General features: G+C 41.2%; 1 protein-coding gene across 6 annotated transcripts in view; it reads left to right on the top strand.

Moving 5' to 3' along the window:
• The first annotated feature begins 1,781 nt into the window (after positions 1-1,781).
• Positions 1,782-23,289, top strand: part of TACC2 (transforming acidic coiled-coil containing protein 2) — a 129,312-nt gene continuing 107,804 nt past the window's right edge. For 4 of the 6 annotated variants that reach the window (XM_063163073.1, XM_063163072.1, XM_063163057.1 and 1 more), the window contains exons 1-3: positions 1,782-1,919; positions 11,225-11,356; positions 15,988-16,065. In XM_063163073.1, coding sequence (XP_063019143.1) covers positions 16,033-16,065 — 33 coding nt within the window. In that variant the 5' untranslated portion in view covers positions 1,782-1,919; positions 11,225-11,356; positions 15,988-16,032. Of the gene's footprint in view, positions 1,920-3,998; positions 4,145-11,224; positions 11,357-13,170; positions 13,350-15,987; positions 16,066-23,289 lie in introns of those variants that run through there. The other 2 variants (XM_063163055.1, XM_063163056.1) reach the window with 2 other exon arrangements.

Genomic DNA, 23,289 nt, shown 5'->3' with positions numbered 1-23,289 from the left:
GATTAGGTTACAGCCCATCACATCACCATATACATTGTGCCAGTCTAAGGAGGTATTTTCAGAGACACATGAAAGAACAATTATTAATAGAACTATGAAAAAATATAGTCCCAGTTTGGTGAGATGTCAAGGAAAAAATCCTGTTAGGATCAAACCCTCATTGGCACCAGGAACCCTTTCTTTTTATGGACTTGGAAGGTTTCATTAAGTGAAAGATTGACACCAGGTCACCGCTACAACATGTGGAAATCATGGTGCTGGAGACCAAAATGCTGAAAACCTTCCACTTTTTCCCTACAATCAAACAGCAATGTAGAAAAATAAAATAAAATAAAATAAAATAAAATAAAATAAAATAAAATAAAATAAAATAAAATAAAATAAAATAAAATAAAATAAAATAAAATAAAATAAAATAAAATAAAATCTTTGCAAGAAGGAGTAGGAAATATATGCATACATCAGTGGTGCCTCAGAGTGGAGAATAGCCAGACTGCTGCAGCCTTGGTGGTCCATCCAGAACATGTTGAATGGGGGAATAAACAAATTAAAAGCAAATGTGGAACAATGTCAGATTTTTGCAAAAGCAGAAAGCCAATAAGTGTTATAAAGATTTGTGCACATATTTTGCATAACTGCACGGCAACTTTTTGGACATAAAAATTTTAATATGCTAATCATTTCTGTATTCACAGAAAATTCATAAATTCATTATTTCTTATAGTAATCTGTAGAAATTATCACCTCTTGGACCTTGCCAATACCATGCAAACAACTGACTTAAGCCTAAGCACTTCTGGGATAGGTTTAATCCTATCCCATCATATCTTGTGCTGGTGTGGACATATTTATATTTATGACTTTAAAGGCCTGTAATTCACAACCTATTAGGAAAGCAATGGGTTTTTCTTTCCTTTCTGGAGCAGTGTATTCCAAGGGAGGATTTATAAAAGTGCCATGTAAGTGAAAACATGCTCTGCCTACAGGACATTGCTGTGATTGGTGTGGGTTTCCCATTGCAGTGCCATTGCTTTGGGGTGTATGGCTGAGGCAGCTCTGTGCTGAGGTGGCAGGGGCTGTTTCCCTGAAAGGCTCTCACATCTCACGCTCCATCTCCAACCACCCTGTGCAAAGCAGTGCTGAGAGCTCCATCTCATCCCACCAGGGAAAGGACAAAGCTGCATTCCCTCTCTCCTGCCCACGCGGGCAAGGGAAAACTGCACACAGGCCAAGGATGAAGGATGCAACGGGGGCAGAAGACTTCTTTTTTCCTTCTCTCCATCCTGCCAGGTAATCTGCTAGCATTGCTAGGCTTTCAGTGTTTATCCTGAGCTCCACAAGGATTCCAAGGAAATAGGCAGAGCAGTGCTGCCTTGCCATGGTTTCCTTAAGGCAGCTGTCACTTTCAGCAGTGCTGTTGTTATTTACATTTGTCACATGCCAGATTGATGAATTTTCCCAACCTTTGCTTGTGAGGTCAGGTGAAAGGGACAGCCTGATACTTGGAAGTGACAGTGCTGGAGTAAAAAGCCAGAGAGTAGAATCCCAGTTACATTGGTTTAACATGGAACTTGTCTCCCTGCATTAAAAAATCCATATCCCAACAACAACAACACAGTGCCAACGTGCTGCACCCAGTGCACAGGACCTGTCCCTTGTCATTCCCATCCAGCAACTGAGAATTCCTGTGCAGAACTGATGTGTCAGAGCCCCACAGCTCCCTGGGTCAGATTCCTTACACTTCATAGCTCTCCAGCATAGTGTTCTCAAACATCAGCCAATTCACATTAATAGAACACTTTCATGTGATCCAGGGAGAAAGGGGATCCACACACCAGCCAGGAGGGAAGGAGTGCAGAAGGTTATAAAAATCAGGGACAGAGTGGTGCATTTTCATTTTTAGTCTAGAGGAAAATTGGGTAAGTAATTTTTCATTAGTTCTTTAAATTTAAAAATGTCTAGACTCAAAACAGTTTACTAATTATGTTTTAGACATTACAAAAAGGCAAAGGGAGTGTCTGACAAGTAAAAGAATTTTTTTTTCTCTCTACCAGAAAAAAAGAGTGTCTCCTTTGAGGTTCTATAGTTTCATGATCTCTTGTATAACTTGTTTTACAATCCCATACCCTATATAGTGTGTCTACAGGATGATGTCTTGTTTAGTCAGTATCTCTCTAAGACCAAGAGACTGATCATTAAATGTGCATGTCCTAAAATAGCTGTTTTAAAAACAAGTTACAACATTACAGACTGTCATAACTATTTGCAAATGCTGGAGCTGTTAAATGTGGCTCCCTTCCACTTGTTCTTCTTTTTTTGCAGAAACAGTTCTGAGGATTTGTGTCAGAAAGGATTGCTTGTTGTTTTGAAATTGCCATGTAACAACAAGAATGTGTGTTTCTCATGCAGAATTTCAGGGCTGAAATGAGCTGGCTGCTCACTAGACAGATTATGCAGATGTTTGATGATGTTCTGAAGTGGGAACTGTCTATGATGTTTTGTCTTTCATGCATAGTAAAGGTTGTTTCAGGCTGTAAAACACAACACTGAGCAGTTGTAGGTACAATATTGCCTTTGGTGACCCAAAACTTAAGAGATTTTCAGGTAGTTGAAGTCAGTTCCAGTCTTACCCACTAAGGAGAACCAATTAAATCAAAATAAGATGAGCAAAAATTTAATTTTTACTGTTTTTAACGTTGATGACATGACATTGAAATCTGTTGTCAGTGTCTAAGTCCATGGCCACTTCAGTTATTTCAGGATTTTATTACTGAACAGCAATAAATTACATTATCATAATGTTTTGGAAAATGTTTTTCAAGCTCAACAAAATGGGGTTATCTTCAGGCAAAACTAACAATCTTATTGGCAGGCAAAGGATGACAATGGCAGGCATGCTTCTATCTGTATTGTAAAGCAGATATTTCCCACAAAATCTCTCAAAATAGAGTGCTTATAGCTTGAATTTTGTCTTCATTATCCAACTATTTAAGATCAAGCTGCTAACAACTTAGGAGCAGACTATTTTCCCTTTACACAGCCCAAAAGGTGAATTAGAAACCTGCAATATACATATAGGAGTTAAAAAAAATCTGTCCCTTCATGCCAAAATGTTTTTCCTATAGATTCAAGTTTTAATTCAATGCTAATACTTAGAACCTATAAATCTTATTTTGTAAGGATTTTGGACAGGAAAAATGCTGGTAGTTGACCAGAAAAGGCAGATGGGCCTATGGATGGATGACCTTAGGCTTAGTTTTAAGTAACCTGACATCTCCATCTGCATCTGCATCACATCCAGTCATTTTCCCATCTCTAAGGCAGAGTCCTGTGACAATGACAGGCCGGGCTGTCCTGGCCTAAGGAGATCAGAGGGCACTTTGCACATGCATGAATTTCCTACGGGGTGTTTTCATCCAGCAATGTAACAATCTGTGGGAGGCAACCCAGTCTGGGCAAAAGCCACTCTGAGCTGACCTGGGTTACATTGTAGTTGGGTTTTATCTGTAAAGTTGGGGTTTTATCAGTAAAGTCCATTACAAGTGTGAAAAGAGTAACATTTTACCCTACTTCTATGGCCTAGGCTTAATGCTAAATGAATGGCTTAAGTGCAGTTAATTGGTTCCACATTTAATTGCAGAAACTAATGGTTTGAAGAGCTGCGCTGCTGACAGCCAGGATAAGAGTTGAGCCATCAGAGATTATAGTTTTTATTTTTCTTGACATAATCCTTTTCTAAGTACCAAAAATCACATAGTGAAACAAAGTTTGATTGAAGTTTTGTATGTTTTCATTAGAAGTTCTTTAATGCAGGATCCTATGAAAATACAGCAGTTGGTCAAGATCCATATAGAGAATATACAAGCCTCAGCAAGCTTGACAAAATACTGAACTATATCTTCTTGCCAAATTAAATTTGTCATTAAATGCTAGTTAGGACTTGACAGACTCATTTACTTCCCTGCTTTCCCAGCAAGCATAAGATCCAGCCAGCCCTCTTTATTCTTGGTCAAACCCAAGCTTCAGCCAGCTCTGAGTACCTGCAAATGGATTCAGATATTTATATTTATTTGCTTCATGTGTAAACAGTAGTGTGCTGCAGGGAGCTTTGTAGGACTTTAATGGGTCTGTGCATAAATAAAAGGTAAGAATGATTTATTTTATTACCTAGATGAAATCTGCTTTTCTGAGTATAAGTAATCAGAAAAGATTTGCAGCTTCATGGCAACCTGACTGGGTAAAAACAGTTTTTTTCTGCTACCAAAACATACTGTGGTTAATATAGTGCTAATGTTTTTGTTTTGATATGAACAGCTGTCATATTTTCTACAGGAATATTTTAGAAGGGAACATGAGCAGTAGAACTGTGAGTAAGAAAGCAGGATGATGAGATAATCTCCCTAGAAACAATGAAATAAACCAGAAAACTTTTTCAGTGAACCAACACTATAGATGTTTCTGCAGAGTAGATCTGAGGAATTGACAAACTGAGACAAAGGAATTCTTTGGTAAATATTATTTCAGAACATTTTGTCCCATCCCAAAATGTGTTTCCTCCAACAGACTTGTAAAAAAATACCTCTTTGGGGGAGATGCAAAAATAGGGAAGGATTTGTTCCTCAGCTCTGTTTTCTGTGATTCTGTGAAGTGTCAGCAGCACCATTTCTGTGCACTGAGGGCTCACTGTCAGATTTTCACAAGCCCTCCAAAAAAGGCAGAGAGGATCCTCCTAGATCTTCTGAAGCACCAACAATTTTTGGTGTTGACAAACTGACATCGTGAGCAACTCCTGGTTGAAGGCAGAAACACAACTGCTGCCGTAAGGGAAGGGGGGGAAAAGTACAAAGAAGCTGTTCATGAGTATCAAAGTCCCAGTTTTCACAGCACAGCTTCATAAACCTGCAGGTTTTGACCTCATCTGCCCATATTTTAATGTGTGTTTTTATTCTCCAGCACTTCAGGGGGATGTGTGTGCTCCATTATGCAAAGCTGTCAGTTCTAACAGCAGTGGGATCTGTTGCCTGTGCTTCTGTGTCTGTGTTTTATATCTACAGCATATTGACACTATTGAAAATACAGTCATTGTTAGAATCTGTTGTGCTCAGTTGCATGCTTTTTACTTTTTCTTTTTGCTGTTACTCACAGTTTCCATGCAACTTACAACTGTAAACTGAAAATTACACTTAACCACTTTCTTGATGAGAAAGACCTGATTTTAGCCACACTTTTGGAGCATTACACATTTTTATTGAACCCATATGAAAATCTCTGCATGATGCAAGGGGCAGGAGGTTTAAATTCATGGCCTAAAGTGGTTTTTTTTCAGTTTCTCTGATAGACTCTTAAATCACACAATGCTCACACCAAGGGGTGAAATGTGTCAGGAGCACTGATCATGGAAATATTCTTGAATTCTAATAAACAAGCCTTAACATTTCTTAATTGTCCTATATGCAATATTTAGTTCCTGCCTGAAGACTCACCAGCCCAAAACAAATATTTCAGTCATGGCACTATTAAACCATTTCTACTGGTAAAAAGATTTCAAGAGTTTCAGGAATTATGCTTGAGCCTTTTGCACTAATATATTGTACTCTCATATTGCATATTACATTATTACATTATAATATTTTACTCTTATATTACATATTATCATTTTGTGGCAAGTTCTATTCTTACATATGAAGTATGAAGAGTTTTTAAGAGCCCAATCTATGGGCTATCACACTTTTCAGAGAAGAATATTACTTCTTTCTAGATGCACAGGAGTTTACCAAGTAATCTTTAAGAGTTTTCTCAAACAAGGGCAAAATACTCACATTTGGGTACCTATGTGAGAAGAAACCTAAATCTTTATTCATATGAACTTTAAACTGGACAAACAATTGTAGGCCTTATTTTGTGCTCATTCCACTGGCTTGAAATATGCTTAATATCCATGTTTAGGTACTGGTGACTGGTACTTGGTTGCCTGCATGCTGTCATGGTTTCCTATTTAAAGCAGAATTTTTATATATTCAAGGTTATAATCCCTGCTTAGAAGTGCCAGTGTAGTGCATAATTATGTATAACAATGATTTTGTGAGCCTGGTCTCCAGGGAACCCTCCCCAAACCAAACCTGAGATTAAGGTACTGTAAAGCCTGCAACTGGCATATTCCTTAGTGATGATGAAATGCCAATGAAAAAATGCACCTGTAAATTAAGAGTCAACTTCTGAAACTGGATATTGTGGAAAACGAGTGGAAAATGAGAGCATGAATATAAATAGTGGAGACTCAGCTGGGAAAGGCAATAAGTTATAAGAGTTTAAATCTGTCATTAGGTGAAGCTGATTAGGTTTAGGTCTGTCAGGAGGATGAAGAGTTGTGCCATCTGTAACAACAGTGAGCAGCTTAGGTAACTTTATCTCCACCAACCATCAGGGATCACCAGGACCCCTTCCCACCAGCACAGCATTAGATCATCTTCTAAAAAAGCCACTGCCACAAAGGCAAACATCAAACCTGGTCTGGAGGGGGATAATGCAGTTCAGGCACCAGGGCATCATAAATACATGGAAGACTGGCTGTAACTGACTCCTCTCAATCTTGTTTTGCAATTCTGCTTAGTTGAATCAAAGGAATCAGGGGGAAAATAGGTTTATAATTTATGGGTTTATAGGAAAATAGGTTTATAATTTATAATTTATATATAATTATGTTTATAGCATAAACATTCATTCATTACATTAGTTTTAACCTGTTAACAGGTATGAAACTATGGTAATGTCTGGAATGAAACATTCTTATTAGTATGCAATTATTATCCTTTGGGAAAAGCACATAAATTTATTTTAGCCTTACTGTTGGGTTGTTGTTTAGTTTGGGTTTTTTTTAATTTATGGATGATGTTACTCTGCACAAAACTGTTCTTGGCTGACATTACAAATAAACCTAGGAAACATTTTGGTCCTGATTAGCCTTGAAATGTGATGGAGTCCTTTTGTGCAGGGTTAGATCATACTTAGAGAAGTCCATAACCCAGGGAATATTCCATGTAAAATAGAAAATCTTCTTTTACAACAGTCATGCCAAATCAAACCAGTAATCATCTTCATTCTGTATCATGGTTCTGAGGGCTGAACACCAGCTGTACTTTCCTGCTTAGTCCAGGATTACATATTAACAGCCTGATCACTCAACTCCCCTGTGCCTCAATTTCTGCTTTTCTCAAATGTCAGCAGCTTTCTCCTGCTTTGTGAATTGGTGAGGAACTTGCACAGTAATCCAACTAAATGCTCAGAGTACACCTAAGTGTTGTGTTTACTAAATCTGACATTTTCAAGGTGCAGAAGACTGAAGAAACTCAACAAATTTAGTTTCAAAGTAAATATTTTTCATCCAAACTCGGGACTCTTTGTAAACAACTTATGAGCACTATCTTGACTGCAATTTCAGAGGTCAGTGACTCAGTTCCCAGAGTTAGTCCTGCAAAAACCTAATACACTTGCTTGGACTAGAATATGAAATCCAACCCCTGTCTGGCCATTAGCAAGTTGTCTTGGTGTGCAGCTCTCCAGAGAGGTTTATTTTCACAGCCTGCTCTCACTACTGACAAAACACAGCATTTCTGCAGTAAGAGTATTGACAACTGCAAAATATTCAATAGCTGGGTTTTTATCTAATTTATTCTCACTCAGTGATCTAACAGCTATCATGAAATTATTAAAAACAGCCTCAGGCTACATGGCCTCTAAATGAGGATGAAGGATATAATCTGCACGAGATATCTGCATTTTTATATACGGAATATTTCATGTGTATAAATGTGTGACTGTGTGGTAGGTGGCTGTGTACCTGTGTTGTGTCAGCAGAAATAAAACCAATAAACACCCTGAGGAGAGTCCCTGAGTGCTGGAGGCTTTCCAGGAGCCCGAGGAGAGTTCTCCTCTGCTGGGATATTTGTGTGGGCACGGAGGGTGTGTGAGCACAAAGCCCAGAGAGCAGCTGCAACCTGCCAAGCCTGACATGTCAACACACACCTCAGGCCAGGAAAGGGGAGATGAAATACTGCTGCCATCCACAGCTAGGAGAGACAGTGCTGGCAGCTGGTTCAGACCCCAGAGCTGAAGCAGAACAAGCAGGAGGGAGCCCCTTCCCCCTGATCTGCCTCTCCCCTGCCTGCCCATCAGCTCTCAGAAAAACCAGTGCCTGTGGCAACTCCGCTCTGCCTTGTATTCCCACTGAGTCTCGTGAAGAAAGGGAGGAGAAAAAAGGGAATGCATGAACAGAAAGAACAGGTAAACTCAGAAGGGAAAGCAAGAAAAATAATTTGAAGGAGGAAGGACCTGAAAAGAGGCAAGACGGGGCTGGGAACACAAACCCTGAGAGGAGCCCCTGAGGGAGCTGGGGGTGCTCAGCCTGGAGAAAAGGAGACTCAGGGCTGCCCCCATCACTCTCACAGCTCCTGAAAGGTGCCTGTGCTCAGCTGGGGCTGGGCTCTGTCTGCAGCAGCACTGACACAGCCAGAGCACACAGCCTCAAGGGAAATACAGGTTGGATAGCAGGGAATAGAGTGATAAAGTTCTGGAATGGCTGCCCAGGGAGGTGGTGCAGTCCCCATCCCTGGGTGTGTTTAACAGAGCCTGGATGTGGCACTGGGGGCCAGGGTTGAGTTGGGCTGTTGGGGCTGGGTTGGACTCAATGATCTTGCAGGTCCCTTCCAACCCAGAAATTCTGTGAATTCTGTGAAAGAAATAATTCATCCTGTGATGCATTCTTCCTACATGTGCCTCTAGACATGTTAAACCAACTGATCTCCACCTTGTTTCTTCCTCTGCCTCACATAATGTGGATTTTGTCTCTCTGAGTCGTGTCCCACCATTCCCAGTGCTGAGACTGGACACCAGAGCAGGCAGACCAGTTTGAGGAGCAGAGATCAGGTTCTAAAAATCCTCCCCTCACATCAGACCTACCACTGCTACTTCCAGAATTTTGCCCCAAGTCACAGGACATGTTCTTCCAGCCTCAGCTGGGAGATTTAGGAACAGAAATTCCTCACTTTGACTGAATGACTGTTTGCATTTAGAGTGTGAAAACACATGTAAAGTTTACATTTATACAGTCATATATGTCTCAAAATACAAGTGTTGAGGAGATACTGTTTAAAAATCATAATAAGCTGTTTATAAAAGGCCAGCAGTAATCATAAGGAAATATCTTGCAGTCCTGCACAATGACAGGCACAGATTGACCAGGTCAGCCATGCAGGTCAGCCTCCCCTATAGCTCCCAAGCCCCATCAGCTGGTGCTGGTGTTCAGAACTTAAACAGGAATCAGTGTCCAGCTCTCCATAGCTGGAATGTGCATGTGGGCATGGAGAGAGAGTGCTCAGAGCTGTGTTTTGTCTGCATCCACGGCCTCCCCACTGACTGGAGTGCTGCATATGGAATCTGCTGAAATACTGCTGGTATAAATGTGGTTTGGAAAGAGAAACGTTCCAATGCTTGGATATTCTTATTTGGATCATATATATTTTATGAAAAACTTTTGGCATCACTTTAAGGACTAAGCCCTATGCAGTTCTTTTGACATCTGCAACCAGAGCAGCAGAAGGGAATGTACGTGACCTGAAAACATTTAACGCTCGATGCAGAAGAGAAAGATTTTTGAGATCCACAGATGTAGGCACTGAACACCATTTTAGGCACCCTGAGGTAGCCATGGCATCCTCATGGGACTAGCAGATAAAACACAAAATTATCTGAAACCCATGTCTTCCAGAGAGGCAGCTAGGGGATAAGCAGACTACAACAGAATCACACTTAAGGTTCCCATAATCACTTTTATTTATTATTGCTTGAAACTATACAGTATTAGGAAAGTTCTGTTAAGAGCTGAAATGATAGACTTTTTTCAGCTGGGTAAATATTACTAGATGGAAAGTAAACCAAAATTATTTAGCACCCCCATGTTTCCTCAGGAAAGGCACCTCCTGATGGAGGTTCCAATAACATTAACTCAAATTCCAGCAGGCTCTGGTAACTGGGGAGCCAGTGCTGACATCCTAGTTCTGCCACTTGGCCAGCTTTTGACCTTGGGCAAATCCATTAATCTCCAAAGAAATATGTGTCATCTTCTGCACTTCTGTGCCATAAAACAGAAACATCTGAAGGATGCAGGAGTGCCCTGAAGTGCCACATGGGGCTGATTAGAAGCAATGGAAGTATGTCACCAACTGGATTTTTCCAGGCCAGGCTGAATCAGATTTCAATCATCCTGACTGAAAATAAGCCAGAAATGGGAAGAATAATTTTTAACTTTCATAACCTGTTTTGGTACTGAGTGGCAGGAACTCAGCATCCCTGCTTCTTTTCTTTCACACTTGTACATGAGTGGGGCACATCAGCCAAGGCTGGGCTGCATCCTCTGCTGTCCTCTGAATCTCAGTCCTGCATGGGCTCAGTGATGTGATCTCCATAGGCAGTGATCTGGTTTTCTTGGGGGAAGGGCACGAAAACACAATTTCACAACTCTCCCAAAAATCCAGTTCAGCTTTCCAAGCGTTGCCAAGCGACATCACAGCTTTACAGCAGCTCCAGCTGCTGATGTTACCAAGCAACCTCCTCCCCATCAAGTTGTGCACTTGAAATCATTACTTGTTCATTAATTCTCATGGTGGGCTATGGTTTCCCCCCCAGATCTTGGTATTTCTCTTCTAGAATTTGTGAGAAAGCAAAAGACAAAGGACTGTCGTAGGTCAGTCGTTCTTGCAGATCTCGGAGATATTGTTGGAATATGCGGAAATTGGGAATGGTTTTGCACTATTACATCAAGATTGGAGAAGAGTAAAATTCTGAACACCTTCCCCTTCTTCTCTTGCCTATGGGAACAGCTGGTGTGTAATGCTCAGTGCTTCAGCAGAACTTTGCAATGTTTCATATGTAGCATCAATCATGTGAAAGTAAGGAACATAAAACATTTTTTTCTTAAATTGGCAGCATTTGTACCATAAAGTAAAATGACCTCAAACCAAATGGTCTTCTAAAAATACCTAAGGTAGCATGTCTTCAATATGCAAGAAACTAACATATCTGTGTAGTATGGTTGGTAAGTGTACCCAATACTGTATATCCTGGGATTAAATTTGATCATTCATGACAAATTATTTGGATATTACTGAAATACCAACTTATTAACCCACTACAAAGCTTACCTTTAAGTCTGAGCTGTATTCTCCCCTAGTTTAAGTCTTCCAGTCCTCCTCGGTTAAATCCTGTTTTGATCAAGAAAAGACAATCTCTCCCTGGATGAGCATGAAGAGTGGATGAGGAACCACAGGGGAAATTCCAGCCAACAACAGTAAAGCAGCTCAATGTGAGTATCCCTCCCCCACCAGTTCCATCATAAAGTCAAAGAGAATAAACAGAGACAACAGAGCACGGGGAATTCTCTCAGAGCTGGTGGTTTACACTTCAGCCTCTGCAGAGGTGGGAACAGCTTGCAGTGAAGAAGGGATAGCTGGGGTAGAAGTGAATTAGTGAATCCTAATTTAGACGTGGGAGTGGGTCAGGAGACTGACCCAAAGCTACAGTGGCAGTGCTGTCAGTCAGGGTTGTTACAGGCTCACAGGTCAGAGCACAGGGTGGCTGTGTTGGTGTCACTGCCCTCCTTCCCAGGGCTCACAGCTCTGTCACCAGCGCAGGAGCTGCCTGTGTGGCTTTGCAAACCTCACACAACTCAGCCAAACGGAGGGATTGTGCTTTGCATGCATGTTGATAAAAGCACACAATCAGAAATCATCATCTACAGATTACTGAAGGTTGTTTTCCCCCAAAGTTTCTGCCAGACAATTGTTTTGGAAGGCAGCTTCTTCACTTTCACTTTGTGGCATTTTCTGGCTTTAGCTTAGACATGGAATGGCCCCAAATGTGAGTTCAGTTTGTTTTGATGAGGAAATAATGCAGCTAGCAGAAGTGAGGATGTATTACCAGGCTTGTGTTTTCCTGAGCTCCCACAGGATCCCTGCTCTTAAATTCATGGCAGAGAGCCTAAACAAGAAAAACATTGCATAATTTGTTGTCTATAAGACAATCAATTGTGCAATGTCCCCTTCTTTGGTTTTAAGGAAGAACACACTAAAATTTTGAATTTATGAACTTCAGATTTACTGGATTCTGATCTGGGCTGGGGAGACCAGAGAATGCTGGATCACCAACTTCAAAAAAAAAAGGAAAGATTTAAAAGGCAGGGCTATTCATTCAGCCCTTCATCTTGCAACTGTGCATTCCAGCTCATAACAGGCTCTATGTTTCCAAGTCAGGAGTTTATAGATTTTATGACACCAATATTTTGTGGAACAAAAGTCAGCAGACAACACACTTGCTGCCCTATGAAGTCCTGCCCTTTAGCCATGCCAGGTATGACTTCTCCATGCTGCATTCAGCAATGCTTCCTCACACTCTTGGAGGTGCAATACACCCACGGTGCCCCATTCCTTTGGTTTGTGGCCCCAAAAAGCACCACTGGTATTTACAGAAACTCATGAATCCCTTGGAGTTGCCACTAATGAGAAGTACTCTGTGTTTGGTTACCAGCTGTGTTTCTGAGCACCCTTTGTGGAAGCATTTCTTGTTTTGTGGAAGCAGTGCTGGAATGGACAATCAGGGTTAATAATAACAATTAGCTCGCCCATAAACCAGTACTTCTTGCAACATCACATTTCAAAGGGTTTTTGTCACGTCTCCACCCTTCAGGATGATTAAATGGGAAATGATTTCACCATAACCTGAACAGGCACATCAACATTTGCTAGCAGGTATTTCTGACAGCTTTCAAGGGTAATATGAGAAAATGAAGGATGAGCTTAAACACATAAACAAACCTGGACACAAAATGCAGAATAAATTATTTTTCTTTTCCCCAATTACTAATTTTCCCTTGAAAACAACACATAACTCCAGTGTGTTATTGACACAGTTCCACTGAACCATTTTCTGCAAGAAGCAGATACCACATGCCAAGAAACGGTAGAAGTGAAATATGTTTGACACAAAATTGATGTTCTCTGGGGCTGCTTTTGTGGAAAAGTGGATTTCTGGCAGGCAGGGAGGCTCAGCAGCCTGGCAAGCAGGGGGAGGCCGGGCTCAGGAGGTGTAACTTGTTTTCCCTCTCGCCTGGGGTGGAGGCAGCTTGGTTGTTGAGCAGGTTATGAAGGTGGGTCCCGGAGAGAAAGCCTGCATTTCATGAGTCTGAGGAGAAGCAGGAGGAAAACCAGGGCAAAACTGGTGAGGTGAAGATGGAAGGAATGGTTTGAAGACAGGCTCTAAAAGCGTCAGTGAAGCCAAAGGTGCCAGATGAATCCTGGAATGTAAGTGCAACGTTCAACATCCTCTTGTTTGCTCCCTCTTGTTCAGCTCAAAAAGCCATGTCAGAAAATGACTTTGGAGTTGTTCTGCTCAAAAGTCTCTGCAGGCTGAACAGACCAATTTGAGCTGTTTCTGAGATATGTAGTGTTCAAATAATTTCAATAATGACATGTAAATTGTGAAAGATACTGCAGAAAGATGATGAATATTATCTTTTGGTTAAGCTATGTTTATTTAATGGATGGATTTTTAGCATGTTTGTAATGTTTATTTGAAAGTCTATACATATGATAAAGCACTTTTAGTTTGCAACCTAAGTAATGCTTGTGCATTGAATGATTTAGAAATAATGTATGTAAAAAGGATTACAGTAACACTGTAATCTAAAAAATGATCTTAGCACTCTGCAATGTAATTCACACTTTAATATTGTTATTGCTTGTTTCATTATTGGAAAGTCTATAATGTCTTTATTTCCTATTTACGACATTTATCTTCATTATTAAGCAGATGGTAATGTGAGAATTGTGTGAAAATTGTGAAATTTCATGCTCTAGGGAAAGAAAAGAGTGGGTAGACAATATGATACGATGTGTTAGCGGAGATTTTTGACAGCTGGCACTTCTGCTGTGCTCTTGTCATTTTCTACTTTGATTCCTGTGCATTTTAATTTAAAAACTGTAAAAAAAGTATTGTTATCTTTCAGCTCAATATTAGAGCTTTGGCCTCTATTAGCAGCTGCTGTCCTTAACAGTCAGTATGGCTGAGCTGGTGCAGAAATATTGACAGTACATTATGCACTGGAGTGAATTTACTCTAAAATAAATACGACAACATTATGACATACATTGGCTAATCTATTGAAGAACTTGAAGAGCAAAATCTGCATTTTGCACAATTGCTATATAAGACCCCACTCCAACTAACTAAAGAATTCCATGGGAATTTGGGAGATTTCATTAATTCCCCAGTTTATGTTATTACTGCAAGTGCTTGTGAGGGCACAGTCTGAATTTTCAGGTGTTTTCACATGATGTCTGTAGGGACAGAAAAAGATCTGGGAAGAGAAAAGCTCAGCAGGTCAGGGGAACAGAAATGCCACAATATTCACTCTTGAAGGATTGTGCTGGCTGTTGAGGGAAGCACATGGCTATAGTGGAGTTATTCTTTCCCTCCTGTGCATTTAAACCTTAGTCAGTGTGAGAATGCTTTATCAATACACACTTAAAATATTATAATCTTAATGTGTTGTCTTGGAACATTTCACTGGGCTGAGCTGGGAAGATTTGTGTGTGTACATTACTCCACGTTGGAGTACTTCACTTCATACTTGGGGAACAGTGATTTTGAAAATGTTATATCCAGCCTTCAGCATAGCTCAGAACTGTTTCAAAACAGTTCTAAAACTGTTTAAAACAGGAGAGGATTTGGCAGCAGTCTCAGCAGATAAAACCTCACGCTGCTAATTAATCACTGGAAGTGCAATCCTGGCCCCAGTGATTCCAACAGGAGCAAGTTCAAGCACTGCTGCATCCCCTGAAGACAATCAAGTTCAAACAGAACACAGCTTAAAACACAGCACCAAACTTCCCTCTCCACAAGCCTCCTGTGGAGAAAAATAATATTTCAAGCTTTAAAAAATGCGTTGTAGTAATAAGTAACAACATTCCTTAAAAGCTTGTATGGTTTCCTTGGGGTTCAAAGTGCAATTTCCCCTTTACAGCCTAACTTTAATGGAGTTTTTATTGACAAACACTGCAGAGCAATCCCAAATTCTTTGGGGAAAAAAACTGAAGGGACTGTAATAATGTGTAATTTTCACCTATTCAGTAATACAATAAATACAATGAATTTCAATGCATGAGCCCCCAAATAGAATGTCTAGGACAGGAATGTAAGTGAATCTCTGGTGTGGACTTTTACTATTGCGTATCCTTTAAAAAAAAATAAATCAACAATGCCTGGGGAGACACTTAACTCTAGAACTGCTCAGAGATTTTTTTGAAATTAAATAATTAGAACTGAACTAGTATAAAACCAATAGTAATTATGGTAGGCAGATCCTCTTAAGTCTAAAGGATGTGTTTAGAACACAACGTTGTAAAAGAACAATGCCTAAGAAAAGCAGGGAACAATGCCAGTGATCAGGAGAAAAAAATCTATTTACTCTTTCTCTGAGTGCTTTGATTGAAAATTCTTTGTTACAGTGATATTCAGGTTTTACACCATGGTTCTGACAATGTGAGCTGGCAGCTTGGTCAGGAATTTAAAAAAATAAAAATGGTTTGAATACAATTAAACCAGTAAGGTTTTCCTATGGGCTGTCCATTCAAAGTGACTTTGGCAAGGAAATGTCTTTCTTTGGCATGTTCAAGTGTCATGGGATAATCCAGAGTAACAAAATTGAATTTCAAGGATTGTCTTTCCAGAAGACAGCAGAGAGACATGAGGAAATAAAAGCATTAAGAGTTCTTTTCCCCCAGTTTATGACTCAGAATCATTGTAAGGCTGAATGTCAGAAAGGGCAGCTGGCTGGGTGGCTGAGCCCTTCACAATTTCCAGGGTTTTTGTTGTTTTATTTTGGTTTGGTTCTTTTTTTTTTTTTTTACAGCACATTAAGAGCTTTTTCTTTTCTTCCAGTGATCTTTCTTTAATTGCTGTGTGATCCTGGACATCAGAGTTGAGATGGGCAACGAGAACAGCAGTGCAGAGAATGAGGTGAGTGTGACTGGGCAATTGTTCCTCCTCCCTCCTAGCCTGGAGCAAACCCTTCAGAAACTGCTTCCACGGGCCACCTACCCCATATTTGTCTTCTGCTCCCCATTACACTCATATTTAAGTGTCATTAATGGTAATTGAAAGCAGCTTGGCGTGGTTTTTTCCTTTGGCAATGACAGCACTCCAAAGCATCAGGGCACGGTTTGGGCAGTGGAGTTGTTACTGACATTTAGGAGTTACTACTGGGAAAATAATCACAGCAAATATTTCCTTATATTGCCTCCCCACTCTGTGACAGTGTTCACAGGGGTCTGAGGATGAGGGAAGAGATGAGGATCTGACTCCATGTTTCAGAAGGCTGATTCATTATTTTATGATATATATTACATTAAAACTATACTAAAAGAATAGAAGAAAGATTTCATCAGAAGGCTGGCGAAGAATAGGAAAAGAAAGAAGAATAACAAAAGCTTGTGACTCGGACAGAGTCTGAGCCAGCTGACTGTGATTGGCCATTAATGAGAAACAACCACATGAGACCAATCCCAGATGCACCTGTTGCATTCTACAGCAGCAGATAATCAATGTTTACATTTTGTTCCTGAGGCCTCCCAGCTTCTTAGGAGAAAAAATCCTAAGGAAAGGATTTTTCAGAAAAGATGTCTGCGACACCACTTCACATTTAGGGAAGCTTTTACTCTCAAAAATCAACATAAAATTCAGGTCTGGGATTCACAACTGGAATCATGAACCCACAAATGACCGCTGCATCTCTTCTCTGTTTCTGTGATCTGATTGCCACCCGATTATCAGCAAATTGAATAGTGTAGGGTTTTTATGGGATGTGGGCGGTACTAAAGGAACACTAATTCTGTTATCAGGGCTGGCTCATGCCAGCACCCCATCCTGGGGCACCCCAGCATCAGGCACATCCCTGAGCACAGGGCAGGGCCCAGGGTGGCATCACAGGGCATGGCAGCCCTGGGGAGGCTGAAATGGGGTGCTGGGCCATGGGCAGGCCCTGGGGAGGCTGAAATGGGTGCTGGGCCATGGGCAGGCCCTGGGGAGGCTGAAATGGGCGCTGGGCCATGGGCAGGCCCTGGGGAGGCTGAAATGGGTGCTGGGCCGTGGGCAGGCCCTGGGGAGGCTGAAATGGGTGCTGGGCCATGGGCAGGCCCTGAGGAGGCTGAAATGGGGTGCTGGGCCATGGGCAGGCCCTGGGGAGGCTGAAATGGGTGCTGGGCCGTGGGCAGGCCCTGAGGAGGCTGAAATGGGTGCTGGGCCATGGGCAGGCCCTGGGGAGGCTGAAATGGGGTGCTGGGCCGTGGGCAGGCCCTGGGGAGGCTGAAATGGGTGCTGGGCCGTGGGCAGGCCCTGGGGAGGCTGAAATGGGTGCTGGGCCGTGGGCAGGCCCTGGGGCTGGGCAGTGCCCGTGGTGCCCTCAGAGCCCTGGCACACAGCAGCTGCTCCTGGCTCAGAAAGGACCTTGCACTGCCTGTGTCCCCATCCAGGGCTTTGCACCCGTGATCCCAGGGCGTGCTGCTAATGCATGGTGGCGTTTGGGGGTTTATTTTTAGATTTTCAGAAGGAAGGCAGTGAAATGCTCTGGCTACTGGTGTACAATTACATTAGAAATTTCCATGCTGATACAAGTTGGAATAAAAGTTGCAATTCATTAATTTCAACAATTAAAACACTGGTATAAATTTTATCCTCTCCTCCTCCTTATGTTGTGGTAGCTGCTAAAATGCATTAGGATTGATTTTGCTTCCACTTCAGGTATCAGCAGATCTGCTGCACCTTCTGCATTGCAAAGTGGAGCCTCTCAAGGCAATCACTATTACAACTATTACAAATCTTTTAATAAATCATTTTTAGAAGAAAAATCTTCCATAGTTCATGGTTATTCTTACCAAGTTTTATTGTTAGCCCAAGATTTGGTCCCAGCTTTCCTCAAGGTTTGGGAAGTGGAGAATATCTTAATTTCTATAACTAAGTAATGAGAATTTCTTCTCCATAGTGTACAGCTTGTACTCAGGAAGCTTTTGGAAGTCAAATAGATTCGTTCAGGAGTCATCCTGAGGCTGAGAAGACTTTATTTAAAAATGACTGAATTTTTCAAGAAATGTAGTAAAAAACCTCTTCTAAAAGGAAAGGAAGCTTCTGGTCTCCTTTTCAGACTGTAAAAACCAAAACAAAAGACAACCCAACCATCCAAAGCAAAACAAAATATGCTAAGAATCCAAATTATTTCAAAAACCACTATTAACAGTGAGATAACAAAAAGTAGCAACAAAACGTAAATATTTTGATTTTGAGTCAGAAATTCCCCAATGTCAATGAAGCCATCCTTATACCACCAAGCCAAGGAGCACAGCAGGCAGTGGATGATGAACCTGGTTTGCATTCAAAATGTTAGCACCATCACCATTTGAAATGGTTTCCATTCAAAATGTTGGCTGCTCCTTTTCTTCTGCATCTGCTTCTGGCTTTTGGGTTTTGTGACACTGGCTGCACATTTGCAAGGCAGATACATTTGAGTTTTCAGCAAGTTGTAAAAAAAAAAAAAAAAAATCTGGTTTCTTTTAACCTTTTTTTCTTTAGTAGCAATCAATGCTTTGGAGAAGCAGCCTGTGCTTGACCCCCTTTGCTGGCTGCCTTTCCTTCCAACCCTAACACCACTGAAATAGCTCAGCTGGGCTTGTTTTTATGCTGAGAACCAGTTGGTCTGAATTGTTTTTTATTTGTGTGTTTATCAGAGAACACCCCTGCACGGCTCATGCTCTCAGTGAGTCATTTGGAAGCCTCACACATGGTTTGCATTAAAGCTGGGAGAGCCTGTGCTAAGTTTAGAACTCATTTAATGAGTGGGAAGATCTGTGGAATAAATGTGCTACTAGGAAGACTGTAGCAGACACTTGGAGAAAAAGTAAATACCCAATCTGGCTTGTAGAGACCAGCTCTGAGGTGAATATCAGCTAAATTTAGTGGCACTGAACAAAGAAAATGCTTGGATAAAACAAGGCTGGGGCCAGCAGTATGTTTAACAGAGTGATTTCACATAAACTGATACTAACCATGCTCTGTAAAGCACAGCAAGTCCAAACTGCTGAGAGATTTTAGCATTGTGCCCTGCCCTATTGCAGTGGCACAGTTATTAGGCTTACGCTGAATTAAATATAAGCTATTTTTACGATGCATTTTCCTTGAATAGTGAAACCCCACATGAAGAGAAAGGTCTTTAAATTGATAAAGAAACATTCTGGAAGAACAGATGCTTTGACCCAGTTTGATGCTTGGGATCCAGCCTTTAGCAAGCAAAATGCAGGTGAAGTAATGGAGGTGTTCTTTAATGGGAAGTGCTGCAGTTTAGGGAACTGTAGGAGGTCTCAGCTGTTGTGCTGCCCCTCAAAAAGATCTTTCTTAACCCACCCAAAAAACCTGGGTGTCATGGAGGAATGACACTGTCTTCTTTTCCTTGACTTTTCTGGACAGCCAAATGTCCAAAAATCATCCACATGGCCTTAATAAAAGGAAAACACTCACTTTGACAGAGGCTGATGTAACTGCACTTTCTCAGCCCTGCACCTCTGGATGGTCTGGACTCAGGTGCCAGCTCATAAAGCCACACTTAGAAATGAGACCAAGCTGAGCAGGACCCACAAATCTGCTCCCTAAAATGCCAGACACAGGCAGGGACATGGTCTGTGGGATGCAGAGTGACCCCAGATGTGTCCCAGCCTCATCCATGCTGCTCCAGGGCTGTGCAGAGAGCTCAGGGACAGCTCCCAAAGTGACTGCACGTTACAGGATTATCATTGACTTCCCTGACTGTATTTGATCTTTATTTTTACTACAATGATGCCATTACCAAGGCAATTTTCCTCTTACTTTAAAGAGGTGGGTGGAGGATGTTAAAAACAGAAAGAGTTCTTTGTAACTGGAGACACGAGCATAAAATTTTGTAAAACTTGAATAGGCTGGATTTTCTAATATGGAATACTTTTAACTCAGGGTTTTAATTCTTGCCACTCAGAGTTCTGAAGAGGAGAACTGTCATATTCCACAGCCTTTCTCACGACTACAGAAAAGTAAAAGTCACCAAGTAATTTTAATGCTCTTTGAAGGTGAAAACTGCTGCTGAATTGAAGTTCCAGTAATGCATCTTCTGCCCCAGAGTTGAAGAGGGAATTTCAAAGTCAGTTAGACATAAGTTATTTCTACATATTTTGCTTTATCCTTTCTTCCTCTTGGTTTTCTGAAATAAGCAAAAAAGCAAACAAAGCTGGTTATTCCTCATCTCTATTACTGTTCATTTCTCTTTAAACATAGATCTTAATGTGTGTTTATCTTTTTGTTCCTGTTTTCTGCTGTGAAATGTGGAAGACAGGCAACACTTGCCAGAGGGGCCACAACTTCTCAGGAGTCTGGAGCTGTCTGGAGTTGTCCTGCTGTGATCCTGCTCAGATTTCTCCACTTATTTCCTAGGAACAAATCTGACTGCTGAGCATCCTGCAGCTCATATTCTGCATTATTACTTTTCCCATCTTTCAGCTGATTTCAGTCCCTCTGAACTGGTGGCTTGTGATGGTGTTCACAAGGTCTTAGGATGAGGGAAGAGATGAAGATCTGACTTCACGTTTCAGAAGGCTTGATTTATTATTTTATGACCTATAATATGTTAAAACTATACTAAAAGAAGAAAGGATTTCATCAGAAGGCTGGCTAAGAATAGCAAAAGAAAGAATGATAACAAAGGTTTGTGTCTCAGACAGAGAGTCTGAGCCAGCAGACTGTGATTGGCCATTAATTAGAAACAACCACATGAGACCAATCCCAGATGCCCCTGTTGCATTCCACAGCAGCAGATAATCAATGTTTGCATTTTGTTTTTGAGGCTTTTAAGCTTCTCAGGAGAAAAAATCCTAAGGAAAGGATTTTTGATAAAATGTGTCTGTGACAGTGGCTCTGGGTAATTGCTGTGATAATGAATCTCCCTTCAGACCCTGGTGCTGCAGGGATCAGCAGGGGATGCTCTGTCCCAGCATCAGCCCCCAATGCCACAGATGGGAGCTGGGCAAACCCCTCTGAGCTCTGGGGCTCCAACTGGGTGTTTACACACCTTTTGAACAGTGCAGTAACATCTGTGTACATCCCATTGTTCATGGTCGGCTGGGAACAAAAACTCATCCCAAATTTTCTGCGCAGAAATTTTGCCTGGAGCATTTTAATGTGATTCTCTGTTACCCTACACAGGCTCTTCTCTGGGTTTGTTGTGTCCACTGGGATTCACAATTTTTACTCCCTGAATTATGATTCTCTTTCATTTTTCCTTCCATTTCACCCAGTGCATATCAGGATGTCTCTGTCAGTTGGCTGCAGTCTGTTCCTGATGCTTACATAGTCCTGACAGACCTCCAGCCACCACTTTAATTAATTAATTCTTACTTCCAGTGGTAATTACTGCTGGTCCAATATTCCATGGTGAATAATGTCAAGTATTTCTTTGAGTTTACTCAAAAAGAACATGTTTTTCCCAGAGAATTATATGTCCTTTCATGCAAATGCAGCAAATTCTGGGACACCTCTCACTGCAATGAATAATTATTATTCACATTATTATTTACATCTTTCCTGTGAGTGAGGGAGAGAGGATGAAAGAAGAAGATTCAAAGTTGTGGCAGAGTTCTTAATTTGAAAGTATAGTGAAAAGGAGGTTGGGAGACTGGTCCTTCTCTTCTGAATTAATGGTTAAAGTTTCCTTCACAAAGCCATCATCATTTCTCATAAGACATGAATTTATGGGTAGAGATGAAAAGGAAAAATACATTATATTTATAAAGTTCCTCTGTAATTATTTACTACATTTCTCCATTTAAAAAATAGTGTGAAAATGTTGGACCTGCATTTTCCACAGCTCTGAAATGACTAGGCAGGCAAACACTGTTGGCCGGGAAGCACAACAGAGTTTGGGACTCAACCTGGAGATTATTTTCCTATAGTGCTTTATTAAATCCAACAGCACCTTCTCAAGTCATTCATTGCCAGGCTGCTGAGGACCACTCAGCAGAAAGCTGAATTAGCTAAAACTATACTGACTGAAAATTGCAAGTTAGGGGATGAAGATTTTCTTCCCAAATTCATCACCTTTATTCTCTCTCTCCCCTGCTGTATCTCATGCACCTGCCATCCTTAAGAAAATAATCCAGGCACTCCCCAAACACCAGGAAAGGGACAAAGGAAAACAACTGTGAAGATCCAAAGCTAACTCTGAATTTTCCTTTGCTTGCTGGCCACAGATCCCATCAGGCAGGTGGGAAGGTGAAATTAAGGAGAGCCACGGAGGAGTTCCACAGCCAGGCATCATTAACTTCCTGCATGTTCCTCCAACACAGCCAGGAGTCTCAGGGCGTTGAGAAGACACCCATGTTGACATTACAGAAATCTAAAGAAAACAATTTGGTGCCCTCAGTGGACTGGAAGAGTCATAAACACAAGCACTGAAGCCTGAAGGTTTGAATTGTTCCTGCTGTGGCTGAGAGGAGATTGTGTGTTCTGAGGAAAAAGCTAAATCAAGGATAAGGTGGTGACTGTGAATATATAAGCATACACACCCACCCCTACACACAGCAGTGTTTATTTTTGTGTTCTCAGCCAGAGTCATTTCAGGAGGTGTTTCTCAGCAGGAAAAACAGCCCTTTATCTCTAAGAGAAGGTCATGGGTGCTTGCAATCAAAAGCTATAAGAATTTTTCAAATACCATTGTTACCATATCACAACTTACTTTGCTTCTTGTGTTTGTGAGAAGCAAATTAAATTAAATGAGAAGCCAATGCCAATTTTTGCATTCCTGCCCCTTTGAGGGTTTTAATTAGAATAGGTATGAACTTAAAATTCTCCTCCCGTGAGAGACAAATAAACCATGCCAGAAGCAACAGCAAATTACACCATTACTGATTAAAGAAAAAATCTACTGTAATTGCAGAATCCTATACAGAGACTCCCTCGAGGATGGAGTCTGCTCTTCCTATCTGATCATGTCATAATTACACCCAACTGATGGAGCAGTCACAGTGTTTGGGGAGAAAAGCAAGAAGGGGTCAGGGCAGGCATTCCCTGCAAGCTGCTGTGCCCCAGCCACTCTCACAAAGGGGCAGCAATGCACCAAGCTGTTTGCTAAAATCACATTTAGCTCCCTTGCAAGGTGATAAAACTGAGTTTTAG

Source organism: Melospiza melodia, chromosome 9 (assembly GCF_035770615.1).
Source record: "Melospiza melodia melodia isolate bMelMel2 chromosome 9, bMelMel2.pri, whole genome shotgun sequence".
NCBI classification, from domain to species: domain Eukaryota; kingdom Metazoa; phylum Chordata; class Aves; order Passeriformes; family Passerellidae; genus Melospiza; species Melospiza melodia.
The sequence above is the reverse complement of the archived record's forward strand: the minus strand, read 5'-3'. Positions and strand labels throughout refer to the sequence as shown.